At 33.8% G+C, this 22,960-nt stretch overlaps 2 protein-coding genes across 2 annotated transcripts; both read left to right on the top strand.

Moving 5' to 3' along the window:
- The first annotated feature begins 6,052 nt into the window (after nt 1-6,052).
- LOC105950542 (disease resistance RPP8-like protein 3) lies at nt 6,053-9,269 on the top strand. The gene is made up of 2 exons (XM_012973912.2): nt 6,053-6,923; nt 7,523-9,269. The coding sequence occupies exons 1-2, from the start codon at nt 6,083-6,085 to the stop codon at nt 9,235-9,237; spliced, it is 2,556 nt and encodes an 851-aa protein (XP_012829366.1). The 5' UTR covers nt 6,053-6,082; the 3' UTR covers nt 9,238-9,269.
- A 5,388-nt stretch (nt 9,270-14,657) lies between these two features.
- On the top strand, nt 14,658-18,614 carry LOC105950534 (putative inactive disease susceptibility protein LOV1). The gene is made up of 2 exons (XM_012973904.2): nt 14,658-15,799; nt 16,647-18,614. The coding sequence occupies exons 1-2, from the start codon at nt 14,884-14,886 to the stop codon at nt 18,356-18,358; spliced, it is 2,628 nt and encodes an 875-aa protein (XP_012829358.1). The 5' UTR covers nt 14,658-14,883; the 3' UTR covers nt 18,359-18,614.
- The last annotated feature ends 4,346 nt before the right edge of the window (nt 18,615-22,960 follow it).

The following is a 22,960-nucleotide window of genomic DNA, read 5'->3' as shown; positions in this document are numbered from 1 at the left end:
GGGTTTTAGAAAATACAAAAAAGGACACGTGCCAGCAGAAGACACACCTAATGTTTATTCATCGAGCGTAGGGTCGAAGGAGCCTAACTCGGTCATTGTCAAAACACTATTTATTTCCTTGTTAGGCTAAATAAAGATTAACTTCCAGTGTTTGAGCTTTGTGCAAAATAAGCTCTTTACATTTTTAATATAAACACATAATCTCCTTATATTTTTATATAAACACATGACCCTATTGTACTTTCAAAAACATCCTCTTGCTAATGAGTATGATTATTTGGCAAGTGAAATACTACAAGGGAAGTATGTATTTATATTAAAAATACAAGGGATTCATATGCTTATATTGTAAATAGAAATGAATCATGTGCAGGGGCGAGTCCACCCTTAGGCAAGGGTGGACTCAAGCCTACCCTCAATTTACAAAATCCCCCCTATATTATATCATATATCTATTTAGTCTACCTAAATTTTATTAATTAGCCCCCTCAAAATCCAAATTAACTCAAAAAAAGTCATAAATTTTGTTAATTAGCCCACCCAAAATTCAAATTAATGCAAAAAAAACTCTAAAATTTGTTTTTATTTTATTTTATTTTTTTCCGTTTCTTCTTTTCCTATTTTCTGATTTTATTAGCAAAAAAACCTTAAAAAAAATTCGGGGGCGCTGCCCCCGAACCCCCAAAAATTTAAGCCCATCCTCTACGCAATTCCTGGACTCGCCACTGATCATGTGTAAAAAGTTCAAATTATAGGGGATTAAGTGTTATTTATCCTTCTTATTATTCAAGGGACGGGAAATTACCGTCAACAGATAACACCTCTAATGACACGACACGATAATCAAAGCCTTGAATAATGTAACGACTCATGAGCAAAAAAAAAATGTAATAACTTATAAGCAAAGTGAGAAAAATGTACTATTTCACGTGTGTGGATTATGTGTAGAGTTATAGTTGAAATTTATTCAGTGTAAATAATTAGATGTAACATCAAATTATCCCAATAACTGGATATTATAATATTTAGTAAAATGTATCATTTAATATTAATATTTCCAATACACCTCTTAAATGTAGCGGAACATTTGAAGCATTGAATTTGAAATATTTGAAATGGGTAGCGGTGGGATTCGAACAGGCCCGTTCCTGAGAGTTCGGGGGCCATAGGCAAGGTTTAAAGAACAACTGAAAACAGGGGCCCTTATTTGATAAAATAATTTTTATAGGGTAAATTACAACTACCCCCTGAGGTATGGTTAATTTACGAAAAATAGCCCTCTTGTTTGGATAATTACATCTACCCCTCAACTATGATTTTTTTCTTACATCTCCACCCTTATGGTGTCAAATTCAACATAATCATCTAGATTTCGTGGAATGTGCTCTAGTTTGTACTCGTTTTGTGTAAAAATACAGATTTCGTGGAATCTGATATATACAAGCAAAAAAACACATATTATGATCATCTTGCTTCAAAATGTGAAGTTCGAATGGGATAAAACGGGTAAAAAAAAGTGATAATATTCCATATAATCTCGAAATTTTCACTAAATTTGAAACCGCAAGGGTGGACGTGTAAGAAGATTTATAGTTGAAGGGGTGGTTGTAATTACCCAAATAAGAGGGGGTGTTTTTATAATTTAACCATACCTCAGGAGGTGGTTGTAATTACCCTTTTTTGTAGTAATGGGTGTTCGAAATTGAATGTATTAAAAACTATAAATAATATTTTCTAAAAATGATGAAATAAAAGATTACGGGGTTCGGGGGCGGTGCCCCCGAAATATGTTTTGAAATGTATGAATATAAAGTAGCTAAAAATATGGAAAAAAAATTCAAAATTAACAATATGATTTGCTGGTTCACTTCCTCCCGTGACGTATAATCTTTATAGCAAATAGACTTCATAAATATTTAAAAACTTGAATACACTAATGAATATTGATTCTGTTTTAGAATAAAAATAAGTAATTGAGATATTATAAATTTAATATTTAGGGGCCCCAAAGTTAAGAAAATTGCAAAAATATTTATTGATTATTTTGCTTAAATTTATTTTAGAACCGATGTTCCAAAATATAATATATATTATTTTTAAAAAAATAAGTACTAATATATAAAGTGTAAATAAAATAATTTGGGGGCCCCAAATTTTCGTAAAAAATCGGGGGCCCTAGGCGACCGCCTACTTCGCCTCCCCTCAGAACCGGCCCTGGATTCGAATTCAGAAACTTTTCATTTTGTCTAACTCTGATACCATGTTGCATGACCATCTCAACAAAAAACTTAAACTGTGAGTGAAATTTATCATTTAATATCAATATCTTCAATATTTAGCTCAATTTCTTTGGTTAAAATTATTATAACTTTGCTTCGACTTTTTTTTTTTTTTTTTTTTTTTTGTGTGAGCACAAGTGTACAGTTTTATAATAATAGTAACAATGGCGTGCAAGTTGCATTCCATATATTTTTATTTCGATATGACTTTTCTCATTAAATTGTGGATGCAGATGGAAGAAAACGCAATTGCCAAAATATCAAAACTAAAAAAGTTTAACCTCACTTTACACTCTTAAAATATATTTAATTAGTATTTTGCATTCTCGAAAAAATCAATTGCACTTTTCACCCTTGAAATACTATAAATCATGCACAATGAACCCCGAATGAATTAGCTTTTTAGTGGTATTTTTCTAGGATGTCAAACTGTCAAATCCAAGTTTCTAATTTTTATATTCATCAATTCTTCGAGCCAATTCTTCTAAAAGATATATTTTTTTATCACAAAAAATATTTAAAAAAAAAAAGGAAAAAATTGTTCAGTTAATCTTATATATAAAAGAAAGAAACGTTGGGCAACCCTAAAAAACCCTAATGGTATTTCTGTAATTATTTACTTTTAATAATTTTTTCTACTAATTTCTAACTACATTAAATCTTAGTAAATTTATTTGGATTATAAATTTTAATATGTAAGATTTAAAAAATTAATATTATATAAAATATGAATAATACTACATTTTTAAATTTTACTATATTAGTATACTATATTTTCTTATTATGTATTAAATTGATTAATTTTTTTCACTATTTAAATAATATCCCGTGCATCGCACGGGAGAAAAATGCTAGTTTATTATTAAGTTATTTGAAAATTATATTCCGCGCAAGTTATGGGAACCCAATTCTCCATTTGTTACGGAATCTGGGTAACAGGCTTCACCTAGATCACGGAATTGTTGTGGTGAACCTGCACATAGATACTGATTTCGTAGAGGATGACTCACTGAGTCAACCGGTTTCTCCTCTTTGCCGATGGGGAAACATGTGTCGAAAGTATGGGTGCTTATAGTTTATAAAGATGGTCTGTTAGGGAACGGTAGCTCTGGTAACGGTTTTGCTTACACGGTTTCTGTGCCTTGGGTGTGTAATACTTCTCTTGTCGTGTGTCGAGGTTTTATGGCGGGTGATGATAGTTTAGGGCCGAACGAGGTTTTGAATAGTCTAATGTGCAAAGGCGTTGAAGTTGAGAAACTTGTTAATATGCCGTTTTCGTGTTTGCAGTATATAAAGGGAGGTTTTACCCTCGAGTGAGACTTACGATGTTCGTACGAGCCTCATTTTGAGGAGTGATTGAATTACGATTGTTAGATAACCACTTCATCTAAAAGCTTAAGATGTTAGTGAATTGAGTGTGAATTATTCAAGATTTATATCTCCAGCACTTTCTTTCGTAAGTGCATATGTGGAAATTTTTAAATGCGTCGAACACAAGACTTTTCATTCGAATTGACTCTGATCTCGATGAACTTCCTAGCTTGAGTTGTTTGTTTGTCAATCTTAGTCCCGATGAAGTGTGGACACTTATTTAATGATAAAAAGAAACCGAAAAAGATGTGATACTTTATTCCAATTGTAAAGAAGCAAAGAACCCTAACAAATAACAACACATTCAAAGTACAGATTGATATCAGAGTTAACTTGTTTGAGGTTTTCATAAAATTGTTTGTTATTATTAATTTGTCTGGGTTTGTTACTACACTAGTTAAATTAGAAGTAAGTTGAAGAATATATTATTCAATGTAGACTATGTAGTACTTAGCGGTTGGAACAAGTCAGCTTGTGTCAATTGACCCAAGTTCGAATTCATTTGCCAATAGTCGGTAGGTCGAGTTTATCATATATGGTTAGTCTAGTGGTTTACGTATCTCGTATGGTTTGTAAGTTATTATACGGGAGTGTAGGTTTACACGATACACCTATATACTGTGGTTCCTTCATTTAAAAAAAAAAAAAAAAAAAAAAAAACTAGTAGCATTATTTTGATAGGAAAATACTTTTTTTTAATTATTATTATTTATACAATTATTAAAGTTATATGACAAATCATGGACGCTAACATAACAATAATAATTATTAAAAAAAAAAAAAAAAAAAAAAGGGAAACAGAGTCATTGTTTTGTTACTTCCACGCAATGCTTTGTTCTTTTCAAATAGAATTAGTAACGAGAACGACAACTGAATAATCATTTAATTTATGTTGAATAAACATAAAACATATAACATGTAACAAGTTTCGTGCTTTCCACGAGGCAATTATCGTGCTGCACAGTTTCTCTCTCTCTCTCTCTCTCTCTACTATTTTTTTGGGGTCAACTAAAAACTGTGGGGGATAATTGTTTAAGAATAAAGCCGTCACAAATAATAAGCGAGGGGCACACGATGCAATAAGTTAAAGGTGCATCTTGCAAATATTACTTTACAATGGAGTGGACGAATAATTTTCCCCTAATTTTAGGTATGCAAAGTCATCTAAACAGGGATTTGTAAATGTTAATAATTCGCATAGATTTATAGTGTAAAACCACCCGATGCTTTTTCATCAGGTGTGCCATCTCATAGACCATTAAACAACAACCGAAAAAGAAATAGTCAACTTAACACAAATTTTATTTATTTATTTTTTAATAAGAAACTGAACACCAAATTAAAATAGAGTAAACTGCAAAAACTACATATGTGTAATCTCAAACTAACAAAAACCCCTTATGTGATAAATAAACTAGCAAAAACCACTGTGTGACTGGACGGTGACCGGACTTTTGGGTGCAACTGTTGGCGGAGGTGGAGTCATGGTGGTGGAGTTGGTGGCATAAATTAGCATAAATTATAATTCAACCTCAAATTTTGTTTTTTTATTCAATTTGGCATGTATTTTATGTTATTCTAATTTATATATTTTTTTATTGAAGAGTATATTTGCCATTTTACATTCGGTCAACTACTGAAATCAAAATAGATCGATTCTGTTATTTTAATAATTGTACAGGGATTTTTGCTAGTTTATTTATCGGAGAATTTTCTGCTAGTTTAAAATTACACAAAGATACTTTTCGCATGTTACTCAATTGAAATAATACATTAGTGTTTTTATAATGTTAGGTTTCGATTACCATTGCTAACTCCAATTATATTATTTAAAATTAGGTCTAATACAAAGAACCGCACATCTTACTAACTCATTAACTAATTATCCAGTAGAGAAATTCCAACTACATGAAAAAACAAATTCCAATTCAAACCATATAACTGAACGAGGTCTTAATTAAAAAGTGTTTGATTAAACTTATAAACTCTTAAAAATAACTTACAAGATATTTAAGAGGTTATAAATTCTTTAAAAGAGGTGGGCAATTGTCTTAAAAAAAATCTTAAAAACCAAAAAAAATAAAAATAAATAAACAGCTAGAGAAATAAGCTGATTAATCAAAAACTTTAAAAATAAGACTGTAACACTTTATCAACTCTTAAAATAGTTAATTAGATTTTTTAAATTAGTTTAACCAAATAATCTCTCAATCATTAAACATAATCATGTGGTGCTTTAATTGGATGAATGATGATACATTTTATATGTTTCTCTACATATAAAAATAAGAGGGAACCGCCATATGCTAACCAAGTAGAAAACTTCAACAATATATATATATATATATATATATATATATATATATATATACATTGTCTTCTCTTTGATTATATTTCTTGTGGTGGGGTTAAGTTGAAACACGCAGGGAGAGATGGCAGAGATAACAAGTAATATTGCTTCGGGCTCAAATAATCCCGCAGACAATCAATCCTTGGAAGAGAAAGCCCGCGTTGTTAATAACAAGAACACGAAGCAGGCGAGTCGATTTTCCATATTCCGAACCGGATCCCTCATGAAGAAGCTGATAAACAATCACAATCTGCAGAAGCAAAAAAGCATGATCAAAAAACAACTAGATATCGAGCAACAGCACGAACACCACGTGGCCGTACAAATACAGCGGCCGCAAAGATCGATGAAACACATTCCACCCACCACATCGCCGCTAGTCGAAGAGGACGAGTTCTTCGGCCCGGAAAAGGAAGAAATTACGAAGAAGCTGCTCCTCCCGGAGAGCGGCGCCCCTGCTTCGGGCTGGGCCCACGTGATCTCCGTGTGGGGCCCGTGGGGTCTCGGCAAGATCAGGCTTCTGAAGAAGCTGTACAACGATTTCGAGATCCGCCGGCAATTCCAGTGCTTCGCGTGGGTTTACATGCCGGCGGATTTCGAAACCAGGAACATCATGCAAACCATAGTGGTGCAGCTTGTGCCGAGCATGAGGAAACGGGTTACGAAGATGTCGTTCCTGGAGCTGGCGGAGGAGCTCATCAGTTTGCAGCTGGAGAACAAGTGTTTGATCGTGTTGTCGGATGTGCGGGATCTGAAGAATTGGAGGATGCTGAGCGTCGCATTCCCCACCGCCGATAAAACGCGGACCCGGATTTTGCTTACGACTCGTGAGAGGGAGTTCGCGGAGAGGATCGGCGGTGATGTACTGGGGATTAGTCCCTTGGATGACAAGCAAAGCTGGAAACTCTTTGAAAGGATAATAGGTGCGTAATTTATGAATCGTCTATGATTTTCATTGTTTTAATCATTTTTCTTAAGATCCGAGAATTCGAAGTGATATGATGAAATGATAAATCCCGAAATTTTGGGATAAGCGCGCAATTCCAGTTGTATTGGAGATATAAATATTAAACGATTCACTGCAACAGCTCAAACTTCTAGACTGTGTTTAAGTTTTTAGATGACGATGTGTTGTCTTTTAGCAAATTCTCCCGTCTTCCTTTTCTAGTACAATTAGTAGAAAATGACTTTTTACTATGAATTTTTTTGTTACCGTAAACAGCAGTAACTTTTATTATTGGACAATCTTGGAATCATAGTGAATGCTAGGATTTACTGTAGTAAAAAAAATATATTTGCTGCAAAGTGTTTGTTACGCCCGTACATGCTGCGGGCCAAATTCGTAGCAAAAACCTTTTTATTACGAATTTGGTACCTTTTACTACGATTGATGGTTCATGATCGTAGTAAAAAGTCATTTTTCTACTAGTGTACTCTGATTTGTATTCATCATATCGGTATATAAGAAATCTTCCATCGTGTTGAAACATTTGCTCGTTTAATTTGCATTGTCATTCTCCAGATATTAGCTTCAACCAACACGCCAAGAAGACGTTGAAGGAAATAGTGACCGGCCGATGCAAAGGGTCGCCGCTGGCAATTGCCATCCTTGCCGGATATCTGAACAACACCGACACTTCAAACTCATCGAACAGTGAAATCGACTCGCTAAAGTCCCATCTACAAGACGAACAACCCGACATTACGCACGCGGTGCAAAAAATAGTATCTATAAGCTACGCACACTTACCGGACAAACTCAAAGAATGCCTACTCTATCTCGCGCATTTGCCTTCGGAAGGAGAGTTACACTTGGACGACCTCTACGTACGCTGGATTTACGAGGACACGATATCGAAAGCCGAACAAAATCCGATGGAGGTCGCGGAGCACTACTTGGAGGAATTAGCTCTAAGAAACCTAGTCCAAATGCTCGAACAAGAGCAAGACGGTCCAAGTATCGGAACTTTCTTGTCGTGCAAACTCCACCCTCTCGTAAGAGAATTCTTCACGAAGATCGGAGATGCGGATAAAGTAAACACCAAGGAATTCATGTCCGTGACGGTTCCTAGACTCCCGTTAAATTCCAGGGCTTACCAATTAATTGACCATCCTAATTTACGCTCCCTCACATTCGCCGGCACATTCGAGCCTCCACCGGAGATATTGACTTCGAAACAGCTCCTTGTTGACTTTACGGAGTTCTATCTGCTAAGGGTGCTCGAGTTCTACGGAATTGACTTCCGTGGGTGGGACCTACCGCGAGGGATCGGTCAACTCATTGAGTTGAGGTACTTGAGTTTCCAGAGATGTTACCTCGAGAAATTGCCATCGTCGATCGGCGAGTTAATCCTACTCGAGACTCTGGATTTACGCGTCGAGCCTAATTGCATAATGGCAATACCGAATGTCCTCTGGAAAATGACGAAACTCGAGCGTCTTTACTTTCCGGCAAGATTCCAATGTGCCGATAGTAATAATAATAAGAAGAATAATCGGTTGAGCCTCAAAAACTTGGGAGAGCTTCAAGTACTAGTCAACTTCGACGCGCAAGTGTGTCATGTTCGACACTTGCAAGCGATGACGAAGCTCGAAGAAATGAGTGCCGTTGTGGTGGAGAGTCACATCGACTTGGACGCGATCTTGGACTACACTCGCTCATCATTAGTACGTCGTTTATCGCTCGACGTACGAAACTTCAACTGTTATTCTGAGAACACACGGACCGTTCTAGCGAAACTATTCGGCTGCGAAGCGCTCGTCTCGTTACACTTGGAAGGGTATATCAAGAAATTGCCGACGGATGTCGCTTTAAGCTATAAACTAGTAGAGATTGTGCTAAGTGGTTCGGAGCTAGAATCCGATCCGATGCCGATATTCGGACAGATTGCGAATCTGAGGAGCCTCGTACTCTGCAAAGACGCGTATGTCGGTACCGGCATGAAGTGCGGTAGGACGAGTTTCGGTGAGCTGAGAAGCCTCAAACTTCGGAGCCTTCGCAACTTGGAGACGTGGGACGTGGAGGAAGGAGCGATGCCGCAGCTAATGATTTTGTCGATCGAAAAATGCGCGAGATTGGAGATGCTGCCAGCTGGATTGGAGTACGTGGCTCGGCTTCGGGAGCTGAAGATCGTATCGATGCCTCCGCGATTCGAAGAAAGGCTGCAAGGAGAAGAAGGTGAAGATGTTAGAAAGGTCAAGCAGTTGCCTCGTATCATAATCTGCAGCTCCGTTTAAGTTAAAGTGACCATGATCACAACACACACACACACACATATATACATATATATATATATATATATATATATATATATATATATATATATATATATATATATATATATATATATATATATATATATATATATGTGTGTGTGTGTGTGTGTTTTATTGTAATGTTTATCATTTACAACTATGTCGATTGTGATTTTTTTTTTTTCGTTTATGAAATTTGACCGTTTTACTAATGTAGTATAAAAACCATATGATAAATTATGGATTAAACTGGATGTAAAATTGAATACGTTGTTTGTGTAATTGATTTATTAATTGACTGTAGTTGATATAAATATTAAAGCGTATATTATATTAGACCTAAAACTAATAAATCGACTGTACAAAAGACATAGTTGATTTGTAAATCAACTATAGTCGATTATGTAACTGTCACGTAACAAATACTAAACTCGATGGCAAAAAAACCGAAGTGTATCGAAGGAATGGGAGAAGCTCTGACATTATAATTGTCTAACTTATATTACTCTAATACTTTCTTCTGAAAATTTTATTATTATATTTACATATTACTTTATTTCAAATAAAAAAATAATACAAAATTATATATTAAATAAACTAAAATATTTTTTTATGTTGATATGGTATTTGACTAATCTTTAAAAATACAATTAAGTGTAAAAATAAATAGAGAATAATTTATTGTATTATTATTATGATATTTTTTATAATTATAATTCGAAGTAGTTATTGATATTAATCTTGATTACAAGTATATATTATTTAAAGAAATTATCTATTGGTATTCATGTAATATAATAAAGTATTTAAGTCTAATTTGGTATTTTTGATTTAGTAAATAACCAAATAAAATTTTAAATAAAAAAGATGGGATGTATGTTTTTTTAAGACAGCTTATAAGAACCCTAACAACTTATTTAAAAAAAAATTAAAATACTTCTTAAAAATTATTTGAAATAATTTTAAAGTTTATAAGTTCTTAAATATTTTATAAGATGTTTTTAGTAGTTTATAAATTTAGCGAAACAGACTCTTAAAATAGCTTAAAACCTCATTATCCAAATACTTTGAAAATTAATTCCAAAAGTAAGACATAACCTTATTAACTCTTAAAATAGATTTCCAAATGAAAATAACTCATTAATTATTTTGTGGAAATTATTTATTAAAATGAATTTTTATATGCCATGGGATACTTTTTTAAATTATTCTAATTTCGTGTACGCAACTGAACCCGCAAAATAATATTGTTATTGGTGCCTACTGAAAGAGATAGTATAGAATCAAATTGTTTTATTTGAAGATAGATAAATCGAGTAGTCGTCCATATTTAAATTGAGACCGTTCTGACTTCTATATGTTTTTTTTTTTTAAATTATGCCGTCCTTCGAATTAAGGTTAAATTATAAAAACTATGAATTTTCTAACATGTCCACTGTTATGGTGTTAAATTTAACTTTTTTAATCTTGTGGAATGTTGACTAGTTTGTAATCAGTGGATGAAAAAACAGTTTCTGATGCACCACAATCTGATATTTACAAATTAAAAAACACATTTTATAATCATCTTGTTGTAAAATATAGAGGTTGGGTGAGATAAAACGGATACAAATTAGAGAATATTCTCCATAATCTAGAGGATTCCAAATTTAAAACCACAACGATGGACGTGTAAGAAGGTTTATAGTTTAAGAGGGTGGTTGTAATTATTAAAACATGAGAGGTTTTCGTAATTTAATCTTATTTCAGGGACCGTCGTAGTTTTCTTTTTCTTTCTTTTTAGGGAAGACCATTCGGTATATTGAGAGATAAGAAGTGGAACGCATGTATATAGCTCGGTTCAATTGACTCCGTAAATAGCTAATTAATTATTTATATTGGAATTTCCACATCAGAAGAGTTGACTTTCCAATCGTGATACAACATTTCTACTATATTAGTGGGATTTTGATACTTCCATTGGAGGAGATTATTTTAATTTTGAGGTATTAGTTTATATGTTTGATAATTCATTTTATACTCTCATTAATAGGATTGAATAAGTACAAGGGTGTTTACTTTTTATACGAAAAGGTCCAGCCAACTTTGATTTATTAATCTATGTTTAGCCATTTAATTTGTTCACTTTTACAAATAAATCCACTATCATCTACTCCCTCCGTTTCGGCTTTTGAGATCCTACACCGGGTGAAATACACCGGGTAGATCTTTACCATTAATATACACACAAACACACACACACCCACATTGGTGTGTGTAGATCAACGGTGAAAAATCACCCGGTGTAACCTTCACCGGGTGTAGGATAGATAAAACCCTCCGTTTCTAAATAAGTGTCTTTTTTTTTTATTTTTCATAAAGATTAAGAAATTCAATAAATATATCTTGATTTTAGAAAATCCATATAGAAATGACTAAAATAACCTTTATTACTTAATGATTTATAAGAAAAAAAATAATGATTAGAGTTTCATTAATAAGGTTAAAACAGGAAAAATGACTTTAATGCAGTATTAAAAATCTAAAGTGACAGGTAATATAGAACAAAAATATTTATAAAAAGAGACAGTTATTGTGGAACAGAGGGAGTATTATAAATAAAGACAACCCTAATGTTCATGTTAAGAGTACCATCAATGCTTTAAATTAGATTCTTGACTTCAGACCCTAGTTTACAAAGTGTTCATGAAAAAAGTCAATCGTGGCAGAAAGAAAATCGAAAGGAGAAAATAGTTATTATCAACGACGGTGGCAGTTAAAATTGGGGTAATTAGTCAAAATCAGTCAGTTTGTGAAATTAGAGTTTTTGGAAATGAAATTGAGCATATCAAAACTTTTAAGGAGATACTTTTGCCTTCCGTGAACCTGTAGCCCCTATCTATTGTTTTATAGGCGGTTATATGCAAGCCCCTTTTATTATTAGTTCAAGACCTTCAATGTAAAAATAATAATTTACCCTTAATAAAATTTAAAATTAAATAAAAAATACAAAATATTAAAAAAATAAGAAAAATCATTTCTTTTATGCAAGACCAAATAAAGAAACCCCTCTTTCTTATTTCGCGATTTAAAAATCACCTCCTTCTTCTCCTTTTTTTTCACAAACCCACCAAGAAATCCTACACACCAAAATTATCAAATACATATCAAACATTCACGATGGAACCAGAAAACAACAATATGGTGGTTTACGAGGGTGGAGAACACAATGAAATATGTTTTAACCGTTTATTTTTGCTTTTTGGTCGTTTTTTCTTTTGGAAAAAAAATTCGACGATACCAAAAATCGGTCTGCAAATACTAACCACATTCCGAATAAAAATCGGTACTTAAATACCGATTTTTGTAGTACAAATCGGCATGACAACACCGATTTATTTTTGTATTATCGGTATTGTCATGCCGACTTGTACTACAAAAATCGGTTTTTAAGTACCGATTTTATTATATGTATTTTTTTAAGACCGTTTTTCCATACTTTCGTGCAGCAACCTAAGGGATTGATGGAGGATTATTCAAATGAATTATCTAACGAATAAATATTTGAGACACGGAAAGCTCTACTCGATTGGGTTAAAGGAGTTGGTAGACGCCACCGAATGGTGATAAACATTTTCGTTTCAAATATTTAAAAAATATCAATTAACCAAATATACAATGTATTATTTAAAAAGAATTTGAAAAATATCGGTATCCGAAAACCGATTTTGTACTCAATAATCGACATTAGAACGCCGATTTTGACTTGTAAAGTCGACATTGTGTCGCCGATTTGGTTAACGAAAATCGGCATTATGACGCCGATTTTCATGTACAAAATCGGTCTGGGTAAACCGATTTGGGAAACCAACGAAAAAAAAAAAAAAAAAAAACCAATTTCAATCTCAATTTTTTTTCCAAAATTGGCCAAAGCATTGCAACCCAACAAGAAATAAGCATAGATTTATGTTCATTCATACATATTTATTATGAATCGATGCTCGATTAGTATTTTCAAATTTACAAACAAAAGTTTAGTAAAAAGGACATCGGTGCTCGATTAATGTTTTCGAATTTACAAACAAATGTTTAGTAAAAAAGACTTACTTGTTGGTGGTGGTGCGGTGGTGGTAACGGTGCGGTGGGTGGGACGCTGGTCATCGCCGGTGTGGTCGAAGTCTCGCTGGTTGGCGTCGCGGCGGTCTGGCGGCAACAGTCGTGATATTTTCTTTTTGTTTTTTTTGTTTTTTTTTTTTGTCTTGAACAAATAAAAAATAGGATTTATTTATATTTGAGTATTATTTGTGGATAAAGGTATATTTGTCCTCTTTGGTCTTGATGTAATAAAATTAGATTAATTTAGGGACTTGAACTAATAAACTCCTTTATGTGGGTTTGAACTAATAAAAAAATGGGCTTGTATATAACCGCCGCCTTTATATAAATGTATTTTTGGGTATATTTATTTGTTAATAAGTAGTCCATTATGAACCTACAGCTACATGTAAATGCCCTCGAAAAATAATAGGGCGAATTGGATATAATCAACTGAAGAGAACTTAAATGCACATATGTTTATAAAAAAATAGTTTCACATATAAACTAATCTGCATTTTTTTTTTCTAAAAATATTCCTTAAGATATAATTTAAATTACTTCCATCCATTAAACTCTAACTTCACCAATATTTTACATTAACCTCATATTTAACAAATATATCACTTTAACCCCATTTTCACATTTTTTTTAAATAATTTTTTTTTCAGAAAATAATTTTGTTTTTCTGAACTTATTTTTCCAGCCGGTCTCTGGCGCTGATTTTTTTTAACGACTAACACAGTAATTTTATTGTCTCACACCGTAAAATCATTGTTCCAGACATTAATATTGCACTGACATAGTAACATAGTAACAGTACAATTACTAAAATTAATGTCCCTCCAACGAAGTATACGGGGAGAGGAGCAGTCCTTCCAGGTTAGGGAAATTAGATGTTATATCTAGTTATTTATATCGGGTGGACTTCATGTTACAACACATCCAAATGGGTGAGTGTGATTGTCGCTAAATCTATGATTACAAACACTAGTAGAAAAATGGCTTTATACTACTATCATTAACCATAGTAAAATGTATCAAATTCGTACTAAAAAGGTTTTTGCTACGAATTTGCCCCGTAGCATATACGGACATAGACAAAAGTTTTGCTACGGTAGATGGCCGTACCAAATATTTTTTTGCTACGGTAAATCCTAGTATTTACTAAAACTTCAAAATTGTTCCGTAGTAAAAAGTACCTTTTTTGTTACGACTTTTTACCGTGGCAAAAACATTTTTAGTAATAAGCAATTTTTTTACTAGTGAAATCCACATGTCACCTATTGAATGGCAATCATATTTTCTACTTTTTTGAATGTTTACTCAGTTTGGAATACTCCTATGTTAGTAACAAACAATATGGTGAAGCACTATCTTTTGGAACTAGCTTCTTCTTTGTCCTCCTCCTCCACCTCTGTTGTACTTGTTCTTCCAAAACAAGAACAAGTACGCACGGTTTGATCGATTTTTTTGTTGTCCTGAAATAAGAATGGGCATCATAAATATATACAAAAGTTTAATTCATAGAAAGCCAATTCAATAGAAGAATATATGGCCAACAACGTGTGCGGTGTCGTCCAATTAGTGGTGGACAAGCTCGGCTTCGAAAAAAGCCGATCATTCAAGGGGGTGTCGGCCTCCACGGTAGAGAACCTCTCGCAGGACCTCATCGTATCATTACGTTTGGTTGCCTCCGCCGAAGCGAAACATTTCACCAACGACGACCAATTCCGCCATTTCCGAGATTTCCTCTTCTACTTTTCCAAAGACCTCGACGATTACATCGAGTTAGTCAAATCCGGCCTTGAACACGTGAACCCGATAAACATCTTAGAGTCGAAGCTCGAGACTTTCATCTCCAAGATCACCGATTCTCTCACCCTGGTTCGCCAGAGCCCTCTGCTCGATCAGGGTTCTCAATCCAGGCCCGAAGAAGAAGAAACGTTCTTGTTCGGGCCGCCAGAGAAAGAAATCAGGGAACTCTTGCTCCAGGAGAGCATAGAGTTCCCTGTCATCTCTTTCCATGGCATGGGTGGCATGGGAAAGACGACTCTGGCGGGCGCGTTGTACAACGACGCGGGTGTACGCCGGAGTTTCCAAGCGTTTGCTTGGGTTAATTGCGCCCGGAAGGAATTCTACGCCATTACGGTGGTGAAGTCTATACTCGGGCAGCTTCTTCCACGCCAGAAAAAAGTGGTCGCGGGGTTGTCATTTTTGGATTCGACGAGAATGCTGTACCGGCTGCAGCAGAAGGTCAAATGCCTGATTGTGATTTGCGATGTGAGGACGAGGGAGAATTGGAGAAACATGCGCGTGGCTTTCCCTATCCGGGACGAGACCCGGACCCAGATCCTGATCACGACCCGGATCGAAGAGGTGGCCGCTGACTGCCGGCAGAATGGCAAATTGTACGGAATGAGACAGCTGGATGCTGACCGGAGCAACCGACTCTTTAACAAAATTGCAGGTTGGGTTCTGTGTTTCTGATCATTTGTTTTAATTTTATTTTCTTACTACACAATTTTCAAAAGTTCGTTTTTATTTGTTTTACTAGTTATCCTAATTTCATATATAAATTAGTGCACATTTTGGAAGATTTAACAAGTACTCCCTCCGTTCCTAAATAAGTGTCGTTTTTCACCTTGGTACAAATCTTAAGAATCTCAATAAATATGTCTTGATTTTAGGAAAATAGATATTGATGGACCAAAATACCCTTGTTTATTAATTAATGCAGGAAGAGTGCTATAGAGTTAATGAGGGCAAAATTTAAAAATAAGCAATTAATGCAACATTGGAATTGTAAAGTGACAGATAATATGAAACAAAAGAAATCCTCAAAAGAGACAGATATTATGGAACAGAGGGAGTATTTGCAAAAACTTTTACAAATAGCTTATGAGCCGATACTTTTTTTTTCTATTTAAGTTTATTTTTATATAAATTGCGAACACTCTTGAACTTTTAGAAAAAAATTCAAAAAACAATCTTGTACTTCCAAAAAAAAAAATCTATAAATCCTTTAAATAGACATGTCTAGTCGATGTGGGAATTTGAATAGTAGATGTTGCACATGGTTATATATACGAGGTGAATTTGAATAGACATGTCTAGTCGATGTGGGAATTTGAATAGTAGATGCTGCACATGGTTATATATACGGGGTGAATTTGAACTGTAAATCTATACAAATCACACACAGCCATGTGTATGTATGGTTACGGGTTAGTTATTTAATCAAATCTACGGTTAATATTATATTCAGCCTGTATAAATATCCAGGTGTAGCATCTAACTTCCCACTCATTCTCCAGGCGGCACTACCAACCTCATCCCGCACTGTGTCGACAAGCTTCGGAAGGAAATACTGAGCCGGTGCGGAGGCTCCCCACTAGCCATTACCATCGCCGCCGGATATTGGAACTCTATTACGAACAAGGACGATACGACTTTCGATCCAAACAAAGCGTTCGACGAAATTAACTTGCATCAAGATGAAACTGCAGACCCGGAGCGTAGCCTTAGAAGTATGCTGCAGTTATGTTACTCCAACTTACCCCTCCGCCTCAAGGCGTGTTTTCTCTACCTAGCACAGCTCACCCGTTCCGACAGATCGGAAATACGAGTGGACGAAATTTACTTACGGTGGATCGCTGAAGGCCTTGTAGTAATATCCGAAGATGAGTCCGCAAACACGACGAAGACGGACATAACCGAAAACTATTTGTTGGAATTGGCTCGGAGAAATATGGTCCGGCTCAATGGGGAAGAATTAGTAAAATCCTGTCAGATTCACCCTCTCGTACGTGATTTCTGCGTCGATCAAGGAGAGAAGGAGAAATTATTCGAGGTCGTCGCGGGCCGGGGATTCGCCACGGCCGTAATACCGAAATCTTTGGCTAGTGGACTAACAATAGAAATGAACGCGTATTGTGAAGATCGAGCTGCCGTACCCGCCGTCGTCCCGCATGGCGGAGGGAATAGCAGATGCTCCTCCCTCTACTTCATGGACACGGTCGAGCCGGTAGTGGATTACGCGGCCGCTGATTGGAGACGCGTGGAGGTATTCGAGGTTAAGGAGTTCATGAAGCGGGTATTAAGAGTGGTGGAATTCGACGGAGTCGATTTCCGGTTATGGAAGCTTCCGAAAGGGATGGGGAACCTTGTGTTCCTCAGGTATTTGAGTTTCAGGAGATGCCACCTGGAGGAGATTCCTTCGTCGTTGGGGAACCTGTCGGAATTGAGGATTCTTGATTTACGCGTACGAGGACACTGCCGAGTTACGATACCGGATTTACTGTGCAAGTTTGCGAAAATCGAGCGTTTGTATTTCCCGGCCAAGTACCGGAGCGGCGCCGATCACGGCAGGCTGAACATGCGTGGGTTGACCGAGGTTGAAATACTCGTCAATTTCGACACGAAAGTTTGCTACACCGACCACCTCGAGGACATGAAAAAGCTGCAACGGTTCGACGTTGTCGTGGAGGACGACCACAAGGCGTTGGACAAGGTCGTCGACTTTGTCGACGATGTTGTATCCACGACGAGTTTCTCACTCGACGTCAGAAACTTCACCTGTTATTCGGACGAAAGAATCTCCGTCCTGAGAAAAATGCTGGTGTGCGAATCTCTTCGTAAATTGCAGCTAGAAGGGCACATCAAGAAGTTTCCGGACAATGTGGTCGGGATAATGTTGGCAAATGTGGAAGAAATCGTGCTCGACGGGTCGGAGCTGAAAGTGGACCCCATGCAGAGATTAGGGAAGCTTTCGAAGCTGAAGAGTCTCGACATGCGCAACGACGCATTTATAGGGAAGGAAATGGTATGCCACGGATCCGATTTTCCCAATCTGAAAAGCTTTAAATTGGTGAACTTTCACTACTTGGAAAAGTGGACTGTGGAACCAGAAGCTATGCCAAAAGTTTCGACTATGTGGATCGAAAAGTGTTCGAAATTAAGCTCGACGCCCGCCGGCCGGTTCGAGTTTGCTCATAATATCAATAATGAATTGAATATCGTCTGCTGATCATGTAAGTTTCTTTTATACATTAGTGAGTGTGTGTGTGTGTGTGTGTGTGTGTGTGTGTGTGTGTGTGTGAATAAATGGTTTCTGTACTATATGTTTGGGATTATTTGTTGATATGTTGTTTTTGAGTTTGCATGCATGCAGTTGTGTATCATATTGAATAATACTGTATTCATTTGAGCAAATGGCTTTGTAATAAATACTTATACTTGATTTGTTTGTTAATAAATAATTTTTGAGGTTGTATTTATTCACAGATTGATGGATATAGGGGTACAAATCCGAATGCAATTTTCGAATTCCGTAAATTCCAATCCGAAAAAATCCGAATTTGAAATTGTATTCTTCATTACAATTTTTCTGAACTTCCAGTTTCCGAATTTTCTCGAATTTGGATGGTATATAAAATTACCGAAAATTATGGGGATGTTTGTTTTTATTTCCAAAACCCATTTCCAATTTTATACTATTTATAAAACTGAGATCATGTTTGTTTGATAATTTTATCCAGAAAATCTTTTTTTTTTTTATCAAATTTCTATTGAAAATACACTATTCATATTTTTTTTCAATTTTCAAACCTACTAAAACCTACTAACTAACCTATATATTTTATTCCACCAACTCATTAATTTCTCTCTCCTTCTATTCATTGCTCCTCATTAATATTTACCAAGGTTGTAAAAATCGGTAATCGGGTCCGAGTCGGTCAGGCACCGACTCACGATTTATAATCGGTGCGGCGGTGATTAATCGGTAATAAATCGGAAATAAATCGGTTTTTAAAATTTAATATAATATATTTCTAAATATTATTTATAAATGCTCCAAACATATATAAAAAGATATTTAAACATAGTTATATCTCCATCATGTATATATCCTAATAACATAATAAAAGTTTAATAATCATAAGATCATAATACATAAATATCCTTATAAAATATAAATAAAAAATATTTTTTTTGAATTTACATTTATTCTTGAACATTCGTGGCATACATCATTAGTTCTTTAACAATAACAATTAACATAAACAAAGTAAGGCATAAACTCGTATTTTCTTTTATTAAAATCCAACTTTTATTTTGAATTATAAAAAAAAAAAAAAAAAAAAAAACTGATTTTTAACCGATTTTTGCCACCGAGTTTGACCCGCCTTGAAGGTTTGACCGCCTCAGACCGCCTCGGACCGACTCAGACCGCCTAAAACCGCCCCACGGGCAAAAAACCGATTTTTCAAACCTTTACACTAAAATCGTAAAGGTTTTGGACCGCCTCCGCCTCGGAGACCGATTAATCGGCCGCCTCGGCCGATTTTTAGAACACTGATATTTACACACTCTCTCTCTTCTCATTTCTCTCTCCTCATTAATATCTACACTTTCTCTCCTCCCAAATTATCTCTCTTCTAATAATAATAATAATAGTAATAATAATAATAATATTAATAATATTAATAATAATAATAATAATAATAATAATAATAATAATAATAATAATAATAATAATAATAATAATAATAATAATAATAATAATAATAATAATAATAATAATAATAATATTATTATTATTATTATTATTATTATTATTATTATTATTATTATTATTATTATTATTATTATTATTATTATTATTATTATTATTATTATTATTATTATTATTATTATTATTGTTATTGTAAAATATAATACTATAAATAATAAAATAATAATAATATTTATAATAATTATAATAATATAAGAATATAAACAACAACAACAACAACAATAATAATAATAATAATAATAATAATAATAATAATAATAATAATAATAATAATAATAATAATAATAATAATAATAATAATAATAATAATAATAATAATAATAATAATAATAATAATAATAATAATAATAATAATAATAATAATAATAATAATAATAATAATAATAATAATAATAATAATAATAATAATAATAATAATAATAATAATAATAATAATAATAATAATAATAATAATAATAATAATAATAATAATAATATTAATAATAAAAATAATAATAATCATCATCACCATCATCATCCTCAATCATTATATTCTACTTTTGCACGTACTTTCGTAGAGAAAATTTACCACAACCAAACATATTCTTATTTCTACACCTACATAAAACTAAAAATACCACTTCATCCAAACATATTCCCATTTCTACACAAAAACCAATACGTCCACTTTTTCCATCAGAAATTTTGAAAACTAGAAATTCTCATTGGAAACATAACCAAACATACCCATAATTCGATCCAATTTTAGTTCCGAATATTTATATGGTTTTTCAAAAATATATAATATAATTTTATGATATATTTTGTACTTCCATAATATAACTTGTATTTATTACAAATAAGTCATCGTGCGCTACTTATTCATAAAGGGGTCAAGACAAAAAACTATTTTACAAAAAAGTCCAGACATTGTCCAGAGGTGGTGTGTAAAAGACTAAAATACCCCCTCAGATTTTAATATGCTCAAATTTCATTATTTATTTCAATTTAACCTTGAACCTAAATCTCACCAATTATTCAATTTTGAGTATAATTTCGCCGGTCACCGCCGTTGACTGCCGGCCGGTCTCCGGCGTTGACTTTTTTTTTCTGTCTGCTTTTTCCGCCGGTTTCCGGCGTTGAGAATATTCTAGTTATATCCGATTGGAACAAGATACTATAAACTAACGAAATTTCCAAAAATTTTTAAATTCCGGCGATTTCTGAGGCATTCCAAAATCGGAATGAATTTTTGTTTCCGATTTTTTTTAATGAAAATTGAAACCACTTTTTACTTCCGTAAAATATTGAAAATTTTCAAAAAAAAAACCATTTCCAATCAATTCCGTATGATTTCCAACCTATATAGATATTGCAAAAATCTAAGCGTCTAGTCCTTAATTAAGCACAAAGATTGAAGGACAATTACGTATAGGCCCATAAGAATTAAAGTCCTAGCCATAGGTTTGGACTATTTATAAAATTAGTTTTACCTAAAGGTCCACTAATGTTCGTTTTGGACTAAATACTCGTAACTTATGTAGCACGTAAATTTCAACTTTTTAATGTTTCGGCGTTTTGCAAATATTTCGTGTCGGAAACTCGAAGACACCTGCAAGTGCCATTTTGCAATTTATAAAAAGTTAGTAACATATTTGAATAGCAAATTAAAAAAAAATGTTGCTTCCCTAATTATTTTCATAATTTAGTGATCAATTGTAAATTGATAGTTGATAATAAAATTTATTTTGAATATGTTTGCATGAAAATATAGAAAAGGAATTTATATATAAACAAAAATATATATATATATATATATATATATATATATATATATATATATATATTTATAAATATACCCCTATACTTATTTACACGTTTTTCGCAAGTTCTTGTATCTCCGTTTTCGGGACATGCATTTTCCCGTGTCCATTTTCCTGTCTCTCTATATCACCGTTTCCGCATCCTATATAGCTCATAGCCCTTTCAATACACCAAATATATCCTCAAACCCTAGTTATACTACAATTTAATTCCTTGACCGTTTGACCGTTGACCGAATCATTGACCCTCGCCTACCAGCGTTGATGGGTTAACACCGGCATTTACTTTTCTTTTCTTTTTGTCCTTTTACATTTTTTTCTTCGGCATGTTGTTGTGTTGACCGACAATAGCATTAACTTTTCCTCATTTTCCTATATCGTCGTTTCCCTGTCCGTGCTATATAGCTTGCAGCCCTTTCAATACACCAAATTTCATATCCTCAAACCCTAGTTATACTACAATTTAATTCCTTGACCGTTTGACCGTTCACCGAACCATTGACCCTTGCTCACCAGCGTTGATGGGTTAACACCGGCATTTACTTTTCTTTTTTTTTTTCCTTTTACATTTTTTTCTTCGGCCATGTTGTTGTGTTGATCGACAGTAGCATTAACTTTTTTTTCCGACAATACTATTGTGTTGACCGACAATGTTAATGTTACACATTAACATATCAACAATTTTATTTTTCAATTATTCTTCTAAAATACATTTTTCCAATCCATATAAACATAATTGAACTACTACAATGCATTTCGTCTCATCTCATAATGTAAACAAACATTGCTTTCATTATCAAATACATTCCCTAAAATAATTATATTTTCCCAAAATAAAACAAAAAAAATAACTCCCAAAACCATCCTAAACATTTTTACTTCCAACAAAATAACTTAAACTTTTTGCTCAAATTTATAGCCACACATTACAAAGTTGCATAAACGACTTCATCCAAACACAAGTGCGCAAATTTATAATGAATTCTTTTTTTTTTTTTAAACAATAGCTACAAATATCCAACATTTAATTACAAATTGACTTACTGTTCCTATTAGTCAATTATTATAGTGGATATATATAAAATGTGGGAGAGTAGGGTGCACGTAATTTCTATTGCATAATTAATTGGTAAATAAATATTATTTTGTTCTAATTAACAATTTGCTGCATATATCACATAATACATGACATGGCATTTAACATTAATTGGAATCATTCAATTGAGCAAATTATTCGAGACCGAGTGACCGT

The sequence above is a fragment of the Erythranthe guttata genome, chromosome 7, assembly GCF_056151865.1.
Source record: "Erythranthe guttata isolate IM_541 chromosome 7, IM_541, whole genome shotgun sequence".
NCBI lineage: Eukaryota > Viridiplantae > Streptophyta > Magnoliopsida > Lamiales > Phrymaceae > Erythranthe > Erythranthe guttata.
This window is presented reverse-complemented; position numbering and strand designations above follow the sequence as displayed.